General features: G+C 35.2%; 1 protein-coding gene across 1 annotated transcript; it reads right to left on the minus strand.

The window, feature by feature from the left end:
* Nucleotides 1-11,876: 11,876 nt before the first annotated feature.
* On the minus strand, nucleotides 11,877-13,103 carry LOC123626876 (bifunctional glutamate/proline--tRNA ligase-like). The gene is made up of 3 exons (XM_045536099.1): nucleotides 13,098-13,103; nucleotides 12,936-12,956; nucleotides 11,877-12,633 (listed from the first exon to the last, which is right to left on the minus strand). Exons 1-3 carry the CDS (start codon nucleotides 13,101-13,103, stop codon nucleotides 12,064-12,066), a joined length of 597 nt encoding a protein of 198 aa, XP_045392055.1. The 3' UTR covers nucleotides 11,877-12,063.
* Nucleotides 13,104-15,953: the final 2,850 nt, after the last annotated feature.

The raw sequence follows: 15,953 nt of genomic DNA on the forward strand, positions 1-15,953 counted from the left end.
GACTAACCAAGAGCAGAAAAGAAAAATCTCTAATAACTTCCATCAGGAACATGAAAGGAGAAATCATGACCGATGCCACAGAGATACATGACATCATCTATGAATTTTACAAAAATCTTTATGCACACAAATTGGAAAATGAGGAGGAAATGGACAAATTTTAATAAACACACAGCCTTCCCAAGCTCAATCAGGAAGAAATAGAATTCTTGAATAGACCAAGATCAAGAACTGAAATTGAAACAGCAATAAAAATCCTTCCCAAAAAGAAAAGCCCTGGTCCAGATGGGTTCACACCTGAATTTTACCACACATACAAAGAAGAACTGGTGCCCATCCTACATAAACTATTCTCCAATATCGAGAAGGATGGAAATCTCCCCAACACGTTTTACCAAGCCAATATAACATTGATACCAAAACCAGGAAAGGATGCAACAAAAAAAGAAAACTACAGTCCAATTTCTCTCATGAACATAGATGCAAAAATTCTCAATAAAATCCTAGCAAATCACATCCAAGTGCTTATTAAAAAAATAATTCATCACGACCAAGTAGGCTTCATCCCAGAGATGCAGGGGTGATCCAACATACGAAAATCTATAAATGTAATTAACCACAAAAGTAGAAGCAAAAAAAAAAGACCATATGATCCTCTCAATAGATGCAGAAAAAGCATTTGACAAAATTCAACACCCTTTTATGATAAGAACGCTTAACAAAATAGGCATAAATGGGACCTACCTAAAAATGATAGAAGCCATATATGACAAACCCACAGCCAACATCATACTGAACGGGGAAAAATTGAAAGCATTCCCACTCAGAACTGGAACAAGACAAGGCTGCCACTGTCCCCATTACTTTTCAACATAGTATTGGAAGTCCTTGTGAGAGGTATCAGGCAAGAGAGCAGAATCAAGGGTGTCCAAATAGGGAAAGAAGAGATCAAACTCTCACTCTTCACTGATGATATGATGTTGTATCTGGAAAACCCCAAGGACTGAACCAAGAGACTCCTGGAATTAATTAATGAATTCAGTAAAGTCTCAGGTTACAAAATCAATACACACAAATCAGAGGCATTCATATATGCCAATAACATTCAATTGGAGAACCAAATTAAGGACTCATACCCTTCAAAAGAGCAACAAAGAAAATAAAATATCTAGGTATATATTTAACTAAAGAGGTAAAGGACCTCTATAGAGAGAACTATGAAACACTAAGGAAGGAAATTGCAGAACACGTAAATAGGTGGAAAACCATGCCATGCTTGTGGATTGGAAGAACCAACATTGTTAAAATGTCTATACTACCCAAAGTAATCTATAGATTCAATGCAATTCCTATTAAATTACCAACATCATTTTTCACTGATTTAGAAAAAATAATTATACACTTTGTATAATCAGAGAAGACCCTGTATAGCAAAAGCAATTTTAAGCAATAAACACAAAATGGGAGGTATTGATTTGCCAGACTTCAAACTATACCAGAAGGCTGTGGTTCTTAAAACTGCCTGGTATTGGCACAAGGGCAGGGACACAGACCAGTGGAACAGAACAGAAAATCCAAGTATAAAACCATCCTCATATAGCCATCTAATCTTTGACAAAATAGACAAAAACATACTCTGGGGACAAGAATCCCTATTCAATAAATGGTGCTGGGAAAACTGGATAGCCACATGTAGAAGACTAAAACAGGACCCACGGATTTCACCTCTCACAAAAATCAAATCACGGTGGATAACAGATTTAAACCTTAAATGGGAAACGATTAGAATTCTAGAAGAAAATGTAGGAAAGACTCTTACAGACATTGGTCTAGGCAAAGAATTTATGAAGAAAACCCCTAAGGCAATCACAGCAATAACAAAAATAAAGGAATGCGACCTGTTTAAATTAAAAAGCTTCTGCACAGCCAAAGAAACAGTTATGAAAATAAATAGACAGCCTACAGAATGGGAAAAAATTTTCGCATACTACACATCAGATAAAGGACTGATAACAAGAATCTATTTAGAACTCAGGAAAATCAGCAAGAAAAAATCAAACAACCCTATCAAAAAGTGGGCAAATGACATGAATAGAAATTTTTCAAAAGAAGATATAAGAATGGCTAACAAACATATGAAAAAATGCTCAACATCCCTAATCATCAGGGAAATGGATATCAAAACCACAATGAGATATCACTTAACTCCAGTGAGAATGGCCTTTATCAAAAAGTCCCAAAACAACACATGTTGGCATGGATGCGGAGAGACAGGAACATTCATACACTGCTGGTGGGAGTGTAAACTAGTGCAACCCCTGTGGAAAGCATTATGGGGATACCTTAAACAGATTCAAGTAGACCTACCATTTGATCCCACAATCCTATTATTGGGCATCTACCCAGAAGAACAAAAGTCATTCTATAACAAAGACACCTGTACCCAAATGTTTATAGCAGCACAATTCACAATCGCAATGATGTGGAAACAACCCAAGTGCCCATCAATCCACGAATGGATTAGTAAACTGGGGTATATGTATACCATGGGGTATTACTCAGGTATAAGAAATAACGATGATATGACATCTCTTTGGTTCTCCTGGAGAGAGTTGGAACCCATTATATTAAGTGAAGTATCCCAAGAATGGAAAAACAAGCATCACATGTACTCACCAGAAAACTGGTTTCCCTGATCATCACCTAAATGCACATCGTGGAAGGATACCAATTGGATATCAGACTGAGACAGAGGGTGGGGGGAGGGGATGGGTGTATGCCTACATGATGAGTGCGTTGCGTACGGTCTGGAGAATGGTCATGCTTTTAGGTGCTGACTCGGGGAGGTGGGGGGGATGGGGATGGAGGTATGGCTACATGGTGAGTGCTAGGCGCACTGTCTGGAGAATGGACACGCTTGAGGCTCTGACTCAGGGGGATGGATGGGACATGGACAATGTATATAATCTGAGGTTTTGTACCCCCATGAAGAGCTGAAATAAAAAAAAAGAAAAAAATAAGAAATCAGCTTTGATATATTTAATGAATTAGCGATACTACTATAATATTTAACAATGTTGCAGAAAACTACTACGTTAAACTGTCTTTGAATTCATTTATGGGACACACCTGGCAGTGTGACTCAGAAGGGAATTAGGCTTCGGAAAGGAATATAACTTGCTTTTTTTTCTCAGTTCATCTCAGTTCACATTCCTTGAGGGGGATATATGAGGCAGTTTTCAAAAATGAAGGTCTATGTCATAATATTAAATTAATGAAATAAACAACATTTAGAAGTGAAAAGATCTTCTATTATCAGATATACTGAGAGGTATTGGAATAATATAGTAGAATACATTCAGGTGGAGAAAAAGCATAGTGTAAATAGTCTGTGTTTGCCTTCAGCATTTGTTAGATCAAGCTGGAATAATGTCTCAGAAAATTTAAAATCTTTTAATGCATAGAAATGACCACAAAGGAATTATTTTTCTTGCCGTGAAAGCTAAGCTGTCTGTTGCCTTGAGGAAAAGAAAATAATGAATTTGGAAAGTGATGTTCATATTTTAAATATTGCCAGGCCTGGTGATTTTTTTTTTTTATTTGCTATGCTCTAGTGTAACTTGGAAGAAACTGGAAATGAATACTGATTAGAAATTTAATCAAAGAGTAATGAATGCTTTTTTGCCTTTTTAAAACAGTAATATTACATGTTTTCCTGAGTCTTTGCTTCCTAGTAAAAGCTAATGAAATTAGGACCGCAATGCAAATTCTCAAATGGTCATTGGTTTGTAAATGCACCTAAAATGTGCCAAGAGACTGTAATAAAAATATTTTTAAAATAATTATAGATTGTAAAATATCTCACAATCCAGGAGATTAAACAGTGAATAAAAGTCAATGATGTAGTTCTAAGACCTAACAATTGGATATATAGTTTTCTATCACTTCGACAAGACAAAATATTTTTATTAGAGAGAGAAAAAAATGCTATTCATTCAACATTAATTCAACAAATATGCACTGAAGGCCAGCGCTCCAGCAGCTGCTTGTTAGGTGGTGGGCATGTGGGGATTCACACAGCACATACAATTCCTGCCCTTGCTGAGATCACAGTCTAGTGGCAGACACTGGCTAGTCACAATAAAATGTGTATTAATTATGACAGGAAACATTTAGGATATTAGGAAAGTACATAAGATGAACATTTAACCTTACAGATTAATGGCAATTTTCCTAGAGAAAATAACACTTATGTCAAAATTTTAACTTCTAATCCCCAATTCTTCCCCAGAGAAACCAGTAGTCATTTGATTCTTACTAATATGATCACATTTAGTAAAATGAAACTTGGATATATCAGAGTCTCGATAAGTGTTTGGTAATGACTTTTTGTATTTTTAACAGGTTCCAAAATTTTAATGGTATTTTAAAAAATTGTTTTTATCAAAGTAACATCTACATAGTGTAAAAGTTATATAATATTACCATATTGATAATAAAACTCTGCCCCATAGCCAAATAACACTCCCCATAAACAACCACCTTGAATAATTTAGCTATTTCTTTAGTTACCTACCTGTAATTCTCAGCATTAAACTTATTTTGATATTTCTTGATTTTTCAGTTTTAAAGACTATTCATTTCCCTTACAGAAGATTGAGATTGAGCAGTATTACAACACTCCCTTCACTGTGAATATTCTCATATAAACAGAATATACTCTTAATACTTAAGCACATACATTCACATAGCATTTCTTTTCCTCTATCTTCTCAGGGTCATTATGTCATGATTGCATCTCTATGTAAGAATGAAAGAGACAAATTCTACACTAAAATTGCATTATCAGTTGTACTATGTCACCTAGGTGTTGAGAATTATTCCAGAGTTTAGATTTGTATATTCTTCCTGCCTAAACCAAACTCGCCAACAATTATATAAAACCCCTCTCAATATTATCACATATTTCAACTAATCTATCAGTTACTTATTTTTTTTTATTCTCAGATGGCATTCAGGGCCTTCTGCCCTCTGGGAGTTTTGCTCTTTGGACCATTGACTCAACTGTCATTCTAGACATTTCTCCGCCTCTCTTCTAAGTTGACCATCTCTTGATTTGCTTTCTTGTGTACAGTACACTTTCCAGGAACTTCTTGACAAAAGTTGGATAGAACTGAAATATTTTGACAACTTACATATCTAAAAGTATCTCTACTAAATATATACATTATTCAAGAGATTGTCTGAGTATATACTCAAGGTTGGCCAACTGTTTTTCCTTAAAAACTTTTTAAGAGATGGGGCCTGGTATATCTCACAGGCTGGTCTGAAACTCCTGGGCCCAAGCAATCCTCCCACCACAGCCTCCCAAGTAGCTGAGACTACATTAGTGCGCCTCTGTGCAAGGCTTACTTCAAGATTCTGATGGTAGTTCTTGTCTTCTATGATCTAATGTAGCTGCTTGAAAGTCCAATGCCACTCTGATTTCTGATTGCTAGCATGTGACTGGTTTGAAAATTTTCTGAAATATCATGTTTTTTGATTGTTTCTTTTACATGGCATCATGTCCTTTTTTATGTAGGCAACACTATCTCTCATTTCTGAGGGGTCTGAACCGTAGTTTGTTTTAGTTATACTTCTGTTTACTCCCTGTTCCTTCTAAGTAGCTGTTGTTTCTCACTGTCTGTTTTGGTATTCTCTTTCATGTTAAAGACTTTGCTAAAAGAAAATAAGAGTGATCTCTGGCTCTCATTAGATAGTTTAAAGTAGTGAAAAAGTTTCATGTCTTAGATTTAAGTCTGTTATCCATCGTGAATTGATTTTTATAAGAGGTGAGAGGTGGGGATCCAGTTTCAATCTTCTGCATGTTTTTCAATCTTCTTCATCCAGTTTCCCAGCACTATTTATTGAAAAGAGATTCTTTTCCCCAGTGTATATTTTTGTCTGCTTTGTCAAAGATTAGATGACAATATGCGGATGCCTTCATTTCTGGGTTCTCAGTCCTGTTTCAAAGGTCTGTATCTCTGTTCTTGTGGAATCCTAGAAAAAAATGTACATGGAAATTAATCTATTGTTGAATAACTATTGGGTCAAGGAGGAAATACAGAGGAAAATCAAAAGTTTCTTCAAACTAAATGATAACAGAGGCACAAGTTATCAAAACCTGTGGGATACAGAAAAAGCATTCCTGAGAGGAAAACTAACAGCATTAAATGCTCACATCCAAAAAACAAAAAGCTCAGAAATCAACAAGATAATAAACAATCTCAAGGAAATGGAAAAGGAAGAGCAAATCAATTCCAAACCTACTAGAAGAAAACAAATACCTAATATCAAAGCAAAACTAAATGAAATTGAGAATAAAAGAACTATTTGGAAGATCAACAAAACCAAAAGCTAGTTTTTCAAAAAGATAAACAAAATTGACAGCCCTCTTGCTAGATTGACAAGAATTGGAAGGGAAAGGACTCTAATAACCTAAATTAGAAATGAAAAAGGAGAGGTCACAACAGACACCACAGAGATACAAAACATTATCTTGTTTAGTATACAAACCTATATGCCCAAAAACTACATAATGAGGAGGAAATGGACAAATTCCTGGAAACATACAATATCCCTAAGTTCACCCAGGAGGAAATAGAATTCCTGAATAGACCAATTTCAAGCACAGAAATTGCAGCAGCAATTAAAAACATTCCAAAAATGAAAAGTCCCAGACCAGATGGCTACACTTCAGAGTTTTACCAAACATACAAAGAAGTCTTACCTATACTACAGAAATTATTCCACAACATTGAGAAAGATGGTATCCTCCCTAACTCATTCTATGAAGCCAATATCACCTTGATACCAAAGCCAGGAAAGGACACAACAAAAAAAAGAAAACCACAGACCAATATCCCTCATGAATACAGATGGAAAAATCCTCAAAAAATTTTAGCAAATCGAATTCAGTAGCATATCAAAAAAAATAATTCACCATGATGAGGTGGGCTTTTTACGAGAGATGCAAGGCTGGTTCAACATACACAAATCTATAAATTTAATTCACCTCATAAATAAAAGCAAGAACAAAGACCATATGATTCTCTCAATAGATGCAGAAAAATCATTTGACAAAGTCCAGCATGCCTTTATGATAAAAACTCATAACAAAATAGGCATAGATGGGACATACCTAAAAATTATCAAGGCCATTTACAATAAACCCACTGCCAACATCAAACTGAATGGGGAAAAATTGAAACCATTCCCACTTAGAACCGGAACCAGACAAGGTTGCCCACTATCTCCACTTCTATTTAACATAGTGCTGGAAGTCTTTGCTAGAGCAATTAAACAACAGAGGGGAATTAAGAGCATTCAAATGCAGGCAGAAGAGATCAAACTCCATACTTCTCAGAGGAAAGCAAGTAGTACACAGAGGCTAAAGCCCCTTGTGTCTGAGCTGGCTGTAAAGCATCTATCTTGTCTATCATACTGTTTCCCCAGTCAGACAGGCTCAGGTGGGAAACTACATAGGTAAATTTGACCCAATTCAGTGATTCGGAACAAGATATGTAACCCAGTGTGGTCATGACAGAAACATCAGACAAGTCCTGGTTGAGAAACATTCTACAAAATACCTGATGAGTATTCTTCAAACTATAAAGATCATACAAAGCAAGAAAGTTTGAGAAATTGTCTCAGACAAAAGGAGCTTACAAATAGAATGGGAGAAAATATTTGCATGCTACACATCCAACAAAGGGCTGATAACAAGAATCTATGAAGAACTCAAGCAAATCAGCAAGAAAAAAATCAAATAACCCCATTAAAAATGGGCAAAACACATAAACAAATACTTTTCAAAAGAAGACAGACTCATGCCCAACAAGCATATGAAAAAATGCTCAACACATCTAATCATTAGGGAAATGCAAATTAAAACCACAAGGATATATCACTTAACTCCAGTGAGAATGTCTTTTATCAGAAATTCCCAAAACAACAAATGTTGGTATGGATGAGGTGAATAGGAACACTCATACACTGCTGGTGGGACTACAAACTAGTATAACCTCTATGGAAATTAATATGGAGATACCTCAAAGAACTAAAAGTAAAACTACCATTTGATCCAGCAATTCCACTACTGGGTATTTACCCAAAGGAAAAGAAGATATTCTATACAAAAGATACCTGCACTTAAATGTTTATAGCAGCACAATTCATAATTGCGAAGATGTGGAAACAACCCAAGCGCCCATCAATACACGATTAGATTAATAAAATGTGGCAAATGTTATATATGTATACCATGGAGTCCACTCAACCATAAAACAACAGTGAGCTAATACCTCTTATATTAACCTGGCTGGAGCTGGAGACCATTCTTCTAAGTGAAGTATTACAAGAATGAAAAACAAACACCATATGTACTCACCATTAAATTGCAACTAATATATCAACACCTATTTGCACATATGGAAATAACATTTATTGGAAATCAAGCAGGTGGGAGAGGAAGGGGGGATGGGTAGATTCACACATAACAGGTTCAATGCACACTATCTGGGGCATGAGCACACTTATAAATTTGACTCAAATGATACAAAAGCAATTTTTTAACCAAACCATTTGTACCCCCATAATATTCTGAAATTTAAAAATAAAGAAGAGAATGCTAAGAACATTAAAAAAAAAAGAATAGACTACTACTAAATGTAATGCGATATTCTGGATGGGATCCTAGTACAGGAAAATGACATTAGATAAAAACTAAGGAAATCTGAATAAAGTATCAACTTTAATTAATAACTACATAAATGTTGGTCCATTGTGATGAATGCACCATGCTAACATAAGGCATTAATTATAGGGGAAACTGTAATGGAAACTCTCTGTATGTGGAAACTCTCTGTACTACCTTTAAAATTTTTCTATAAATTTAAAACTATGCTAAAATTTTAAAAGTTTATATAAAGACATATCAAATGCAATGTTTTCTTCTTATATTGTTTTATCATTAATAACACTTGTGTAATATAGAAAACAAAATATATTTAAATTACACTAAGTTCGGTTCCAAAACCATAGATGATAATCAGAAACTATTTTAGGCAGTTTAGACATTCTAGAACTTAGTAGTAAGCATGCAAAATCAATAATTTCAAGAACAGGAGCAGTCAATATTTGTGAATATTAAAGCAAACAAGAAGATATTGACATAAAACAGCAAAATAGAGCATGACAATGAGTCTAATTTTTCTACTGTTGGCCAAATACTGTTTTGCATATGTGTACCCACAATTTATATTTTTCTATGACCTAAAGAGAAATATTTGCCAAAGTAAAAATACCACAAGAAGTTCTTCAGTAAGAAATAATTTTGTTTTTGTTTATATATATTGATAAATAACTCACTGAATATTATTTAATATTTATCAAGTTGAGTAGAATTCCTCTAAAGTAAGATAAATGTACAAATACAATATGCTTTTCCCTGGACTACATAGACATTTTTCAGGATTGTATTTGGGTGGCATAAAGTCAAACATCAGGTTATAAAATTAATGTACACAAATCAGTAGCCTTCCTATACACTAAGAACAGTCAAGCTGAGTGTCTAATCAAGAACTCAATATCATTTACAATAGCTATAAAGAAAATGGAATACCTAGAAATATACTTAATGAAGGAAGAGAAATATCTCTACAAGGAGAACTACAAAACACTGATAATAAAAAAATCATAGATGACACAAAGAAATGGAAAAATATCCCATGATCATGGATTGGAAGAATCAATATTGTTGAAATGTCCACAGTGCCAAAAGTGATTTACAGATTCAATGCAATTCCCATCAAAATACCAATGTCATTTTTCATAGAACTAGAAAAACAATCCTAAAGTTCATATGGAAATGAAAAGAACCTGAATAGCCAAAGCAAACGTAAGCAGAAGAACAAAGTGAGAGGTATCACATTATCAGACTTCAAATTATACTACAAGGCTATAGTAACTAAAACAATATGGTATTGGTATAAAAGTAAAAACATAGATCAATTGAATATAATAGAGAACCCAGAAATAAAGCCAAATAACTACACCCAACTGATCCTCAACAAAGCAGACAAAAAACAAACACTGGAGAACAGACAAGCTGCTTAATAAATGGTGCTGGGAAAATTGGACAGTCACATACAGAAGAAAGTGTACCTCTATCTCTCACTATATATAAAAATTAATTCAAGATGTATTAAATACTTAAATATAAGACCTGAAACCATAAAAATTCTAAAGAAAACATAGAAAAAACCCTTCTGGACATTGGACTAAGCAAGGAATTTGTGAGAAAAACCCCAAAAGCAAATACGGCAACAGCCAAATAAGTAAATGAGAGTTAACTAAACTAAAAAGTTTCTGCACAGCAAAGGAAATTATCAAAAAATGAAATAGAAAACCTACAGAATAGGAGAAAATATTTGCAAACTATACCTGTGACAAAGAACTAATATCCAGAATCTACGAGAAACTAAAACAAATCAGCAAGAAGAAAAACAAATAATCCCATTAAAAAGTGGGCAAAAGACATGAACATATTTTTTTTAAATAGTGCATTGCGCACTGTCTGGGGAATGGTCATGCTTCAATGTTCTCACTCGGGGGGATGGGGAGGTGGGGGGAGGGGATGGGAGGTATAACTACATGATGAGTACAATGCGCAGTGTCTGGAGAATGGACACACTTGAAGTTCTGACTCAGGGGGATGGGCGGGACATGGGCAGTGTATGTGGCCTGAACTTTTGTACCCCCATGATGATAAGCTGAAATTTAAAAAAAAATGAGCTATATCAAGGTTATGGTCTGTCAATATGGTCATGCTGGCCACTAGTACTGGGTGACAGAACAATAAAAGCACAGCTGTGATTAATTAAAAAAAAAAAAAAGATAGACAAATGGCCAACAAACATACAAAAAAAATACTCACCATCACTAATCATCAGGAAATGCAAATTAAAACCACAATGAGATATCACCTTACCTCTGACAGAAATGGCAATTATCAAAAAGTCAAAAAACAATAGATGTTGACATGGATGCAGTGAAAAGGGAATGCTTATACACTGTTGATGGGAATGTAAATTAGTGCATCCTCTATGGAAAAGAGTATGGCCATTCCTCAAAGAACTAACAGTAGACCTACCATTCAATCCAGTAATCCCACTACTGGGTATCTACCCAAAGGAAAAGAAGTCATTTTATCAAAAAGACACTTGCATCTGAATGTTTACTGCAGCAAATAACAATTGCAAATATATGGAATTACCCAAGAATAACAAAATGAATGTGGCTATATTTATTCATTCACTTAAACATATTTGGTAAGCACCTGTTTTGTACCAGTTACTGCAGTCTGTAAGCTAGAACATTTATTAGTGGTTTATATAACTGCCATGATGGCAAAAGTGATTCTAACTTGCATAAATAATACACTCAAGAACATTCCACGCTCCTTGGTGGTTCAAGCAATGCAGTTTATAAAATAAAACCAAAAAAGTGACTATTCCCATTAAAGAAAGCATCAGAAACTAGCATTGAGAAATTAGATGAAAGGATCAATCTCTAACTCCTGGATGCCAGGAAGCAGAGTTTTTCAGAATCAAAAACAAAGCCCTAAGTAAGAGCTCAAGGCCCCACCCCTTAGGGGTCACATAGTTGGTGCTGTTGCTTTTAACTAATTCATTATTTTAACACATCAAACAATTCAGCCTTTTCTTTACCCAAAATTAAAACTAAGGACATGTAATGCTTTTCAGAAATGCAAACACCCTGAGATAGCTCATTATCAGAACCTACACAGGGATTTGCTATTTAGGTGCAGCCACCTATTTATTACTGGGGTTGTTCACAGAAAAGCCTTTTCCACAGTTAATTTGGGCATAAGAATAATTGTGTCATGTAACTTCCTTTTAGAGCTTTTATTTTAAAAAAATCATAAAACTGTATCTGGGAAGATAGTAATATCAATTTTTTAAAAAGTGAGGAGAATTGGACAGGGGTTTTTTGTTGTATCCTTTAGTAACTACGACCAAACAGGGTGTAGTACTTGGCAGGCTTCTTGCCACAGATGCACTTGGCTCCAGGCTGCAGTTCACAGAGTGGTTTGAAAGGGATGCAGAGGCTTTTAGCGCCCATGGATGGGGCACCAGGTTCAAGATCTTGATCCCTGGCAGTGGTCTTTTTGATCCAGTCTTCACAGTCAACTTCCCCACAGAATGGAATCTGAACAATCTTTCCAGAATCTAGTATCTTCTGAAAGTCTTCCATTGTATTAGCCACAGCCATATGAGTCTTAAGGTCTTCAGAAGCCCTTGTGAAAAGGGTAACATGGATGTCTTCCAAAATGGCCTGAAGTTTAGTCTCAGCCTCATTTTCAGCAACTGTCAGCTTTTTCCCAGTATCTCGTCTGACAGCTACGAACTGACAGCTCTTCATATCACTTGGCCCAACTTCAAGTCTAATTGGAACACCCTTGAGCTCCCAGTGATTGAATTTCCAACCTGGAGAATAGTTCTCTCGCAAATCAGCTCTAACTCGAATGTTAACATTGAGTAGCTGCCTTCGATAATCATTGCATTTTGCAACCTTTCTCAGTTATTCACATCCATTTCATTATCTTGATAACATTCATCATTATCTAAACATGTATGATTTGCTTATTCATTTATCCTCTATCTCTCCTTTTTACAAAAGTTAAGTTCTATTAGAACAGAGGCTACTATGTCTTGCTCAGTTTTATATACCTAGCTTTTTTTTTTTAAACATACTTTTAGTTTTATTTCAGCCATGTTAAGTTATCCACAAGCTGTTAAAAGCTATTGCTACTTGGTAATAAACCCGTCAGTTCTACATACTATGTAAGCTTGACCTCTAATTGTATCACATACCTCAAATCGGTTATTTTGTGCCTTAAGGAGAAAAAATATCAAATTGAATACAGAAAAGTTGTATCTGTCACATCTCTAATACATCATGGTCATTGTCACATTATTGTCATTAGGAAATATTTGCTTTTTAGGAGCAATTAAAATTAAAGCCATATTCTTTACTGTCATCGTCCTCTTTTGTTTCCTTTAAGAAGTGAAACGACACTACAAGAAAGCAAGCATCCAAACCATCAAAAATAAGACAAATTATTTTAAGGTGTTTTTAAAAAATCTTGACATGAGGGGGAAAAAATGACTCTTAGGCCTGCAGGGCACAGAACTGCTGGAACACAGCCAGGATATGGGGGTCTAACTCCGCAGTGAAGAGAAGGTTCTCCAGGGTCACCATGTACTGCTGGATTATCTGGTGATGCTGTAGGAAGATCTGCTGGAGCCTCTCTATACAGTTCTTATACCATGGTGTTAAAACACTGGTCCCATCAGTTTCACATCGTACTAAGTGCTCAGTCAAGATCATGATAAAACGCTGAAATACGACATGGAGAATGTAAACTACCATGGTTAGGGATAGCTGGCCTTACTCTCCCTTTCCAATAGACACTCATCCCATACAAGATGGGGTGAGCTATGTGAGATCTCAAAGGCTGATGAAGATTTGAGGATTAGAGAGAATGATGACTTTAATTCAACTGGCTTCACTTCTACTTCATTTTAAAATCAAAGTATCAAAAATAGGTAGAAGTAAATTCAACTACACAAAAAAATTATATATGTGTCTAACAGAGACATACTTGAAATTTAGTGTTGCAGAAGCCCAAGTGAAGAAAGATTCTGCCAAATCAGAGATGCCTATGACCATGGACGCTCCTATCTTTTCTTTCTTTTATTTCCAAAAAAATGAATGGGTTAAAAATATTTTTTGTTACATGAATGAATCATATCACGCTGAAGTCAGGGCTTTTAATGTACCTGTCACTAGAATAATGTACATTGTACCTAATGGGTAGATTTTTATCCCTTACCCCCTCCCACCCTTTCCCCATCTTAGTTTTCAATGTCCATTACACCATTTTATGACCATATAAGAACATGCGGTATTTGTTTTTACATTCCTGAGATACTTCACTTTGGATAATGGTCTCCAGTGCCATTCAGTTTGCTACAAAAGACATTATTTCATTCTTTTTTATGGCTGAGTAGTACTCCATGGTGTATGTATATATACCACATTTTCTTTATCTAATCATCAGTTAATGGGCACTTAGTTTGGTTCCATATCTTTGTAATTGTGAATTGTGCTGCAATAAATGTTCAGATGCTGTTTTTGTTTTGTTTTTTAATAAAATGACTGCTTTTCCTTTGGATAAATACCCAGTAGTGGGATTGCTGAGTTGAATGGTAGAATTACTTTTAGTTCCCTGATGAATCTCCATACGGCTTTCCATAGCTGTTGTACTGTTTACATTCCTACCCACAGTGTATATAAGCCTTCCCTTTTCACCACATCCATGTCAACAAAAAAAGTGTTTTTTGACTTTTTAATGAAAAATAAATAACCCTATACATAATGAGTGCGATGCACACCGTTTGGGGGATGGACACACTTGAAGCTTGGACTCGGGGGGTGGGGAGGTGAGCAAGGGCAATATAAGTAACCTAAACTTTTGTACCCCCATAATATGCCGAAATATAAAAACAAAAGAAATAGAAAAAAAAAGGTAGGCAAAAGACGTAAACAGATTTTTCTCAAAAGAAGATAGAAAAACGGCCAACAAACATATTTTAAAATGCTCAACATTACTAATTATCAGGAAAATGCAAATTTCCCTGATGGGGTCACAATGAAATACCACCTTAGTCCTGTCAGAATTTGTCTTTTACATTGTTTTAGGATAAATTTCTTTAAAATTTCCCTGAAGGCCAAGAAGGAAATGTATTGCTTGCCATAATTATATAATCCATTTTCACTTCTTATTTCACTCTTAGGCTTTCTTGAAATTTCAGTGGCAGTCCTGGCCATGACCAGTTGACCTTTAAGCTAAGTACTAAGTAATGAAATAGACACAGATGTGTGATGATCTGGGAAAAGAGAGCAAAGGAATCAGTGCATATATCTGAGTAGGAAGCTAACTATAGATTGTTTCTCGATGACCATAGGAAGGAGTGTGTATTTTCCTTTAAGTGCTGTAAGAAGTCAATGGGGATTTATAAGCAAGAGAATTTCATAATCTAATTTGTGTTTTTGAATTATTACATTGGCTATTAAAATAGAAATGCATTAAAGGGACACATGTAAAAGCATAAAGTTAAGCTAGGAAAGCAGAGGCAATCATTGCTAGGGCTAGCATGGTGCCACTGGAAATGCAGAGAATATGATAAAATCAAATTATATTTTAGAGAGAGATGTGGTATGACTTACTAATGAAATACATGTGGACATTAAGGAAATGAAAATAATTACGGGTAATTCTGAGATTTGAGGATTTAGTACAGAGTGCAGGGTGGTGCTAATTATTAAAATGAAATGATTGAAGAATAACACATTAGATAGGGAGAAGGTTAAAGGTACCAAGCGTGATATTTTATTAAATTTATAATAATATGTCTGAAGGGCATATTAAATTTCAGATACACCTAGAATATAGGAGAGTCCTGTAGACATACATTTCGGAGTTTTCATCACATAGATAGTTTTTAATGTTAATGAGGCTAGAGGAAATCACCAAATAATAACATATTAAAAACATAGTAGAGGGAGGGTCAGAACTAAGCTCTGTGAATTCCTTCTTACATTGAAAGTCTGGAAGAGAAGAAGGAGCCAAGAAAGGTGATGTTGATGGAAAATAAAAGTATTTTGTCTTTGGAAGCAAGGGTTTGTGTTTGAGGAAGCAAACTGTGTTAGATACTGAAACAAGGAAACACCATTTAATGTGAGCTCCACTTTGACTTTACCAGAGCAGTTGCAGTGTAACGTCAAGTGGAAGTCTGACTGGAGTTGTCACTAGACAACGGGTGCTG

This window comes from Lemur catta, chromosome 23, assembly GCF_020740605.2.
Source record: "Lemur catta isolate mLemCat1 chromosome 23, mLemCat1.pri, whole genome shotgun sequence".
Lineage (NCBI taxonomy): Eukaryota > Metazoa > Chordata > Mammalia > Primates > Lemuridae > Lemur > Lemur catta.

What these genes read in the sequence shown, in the direction of transcription:
- LOC123626876 (XM_045536099.1), bottom strand. An exon ending in CACAAAATAACCGATTTGAG is followed by an intron (nt 12,634 to 12,935) that starts GTATGTGATACA and finishes TAACTGAGAAAG; the next exon opens with GTTGCAAAATGCAATGATTA.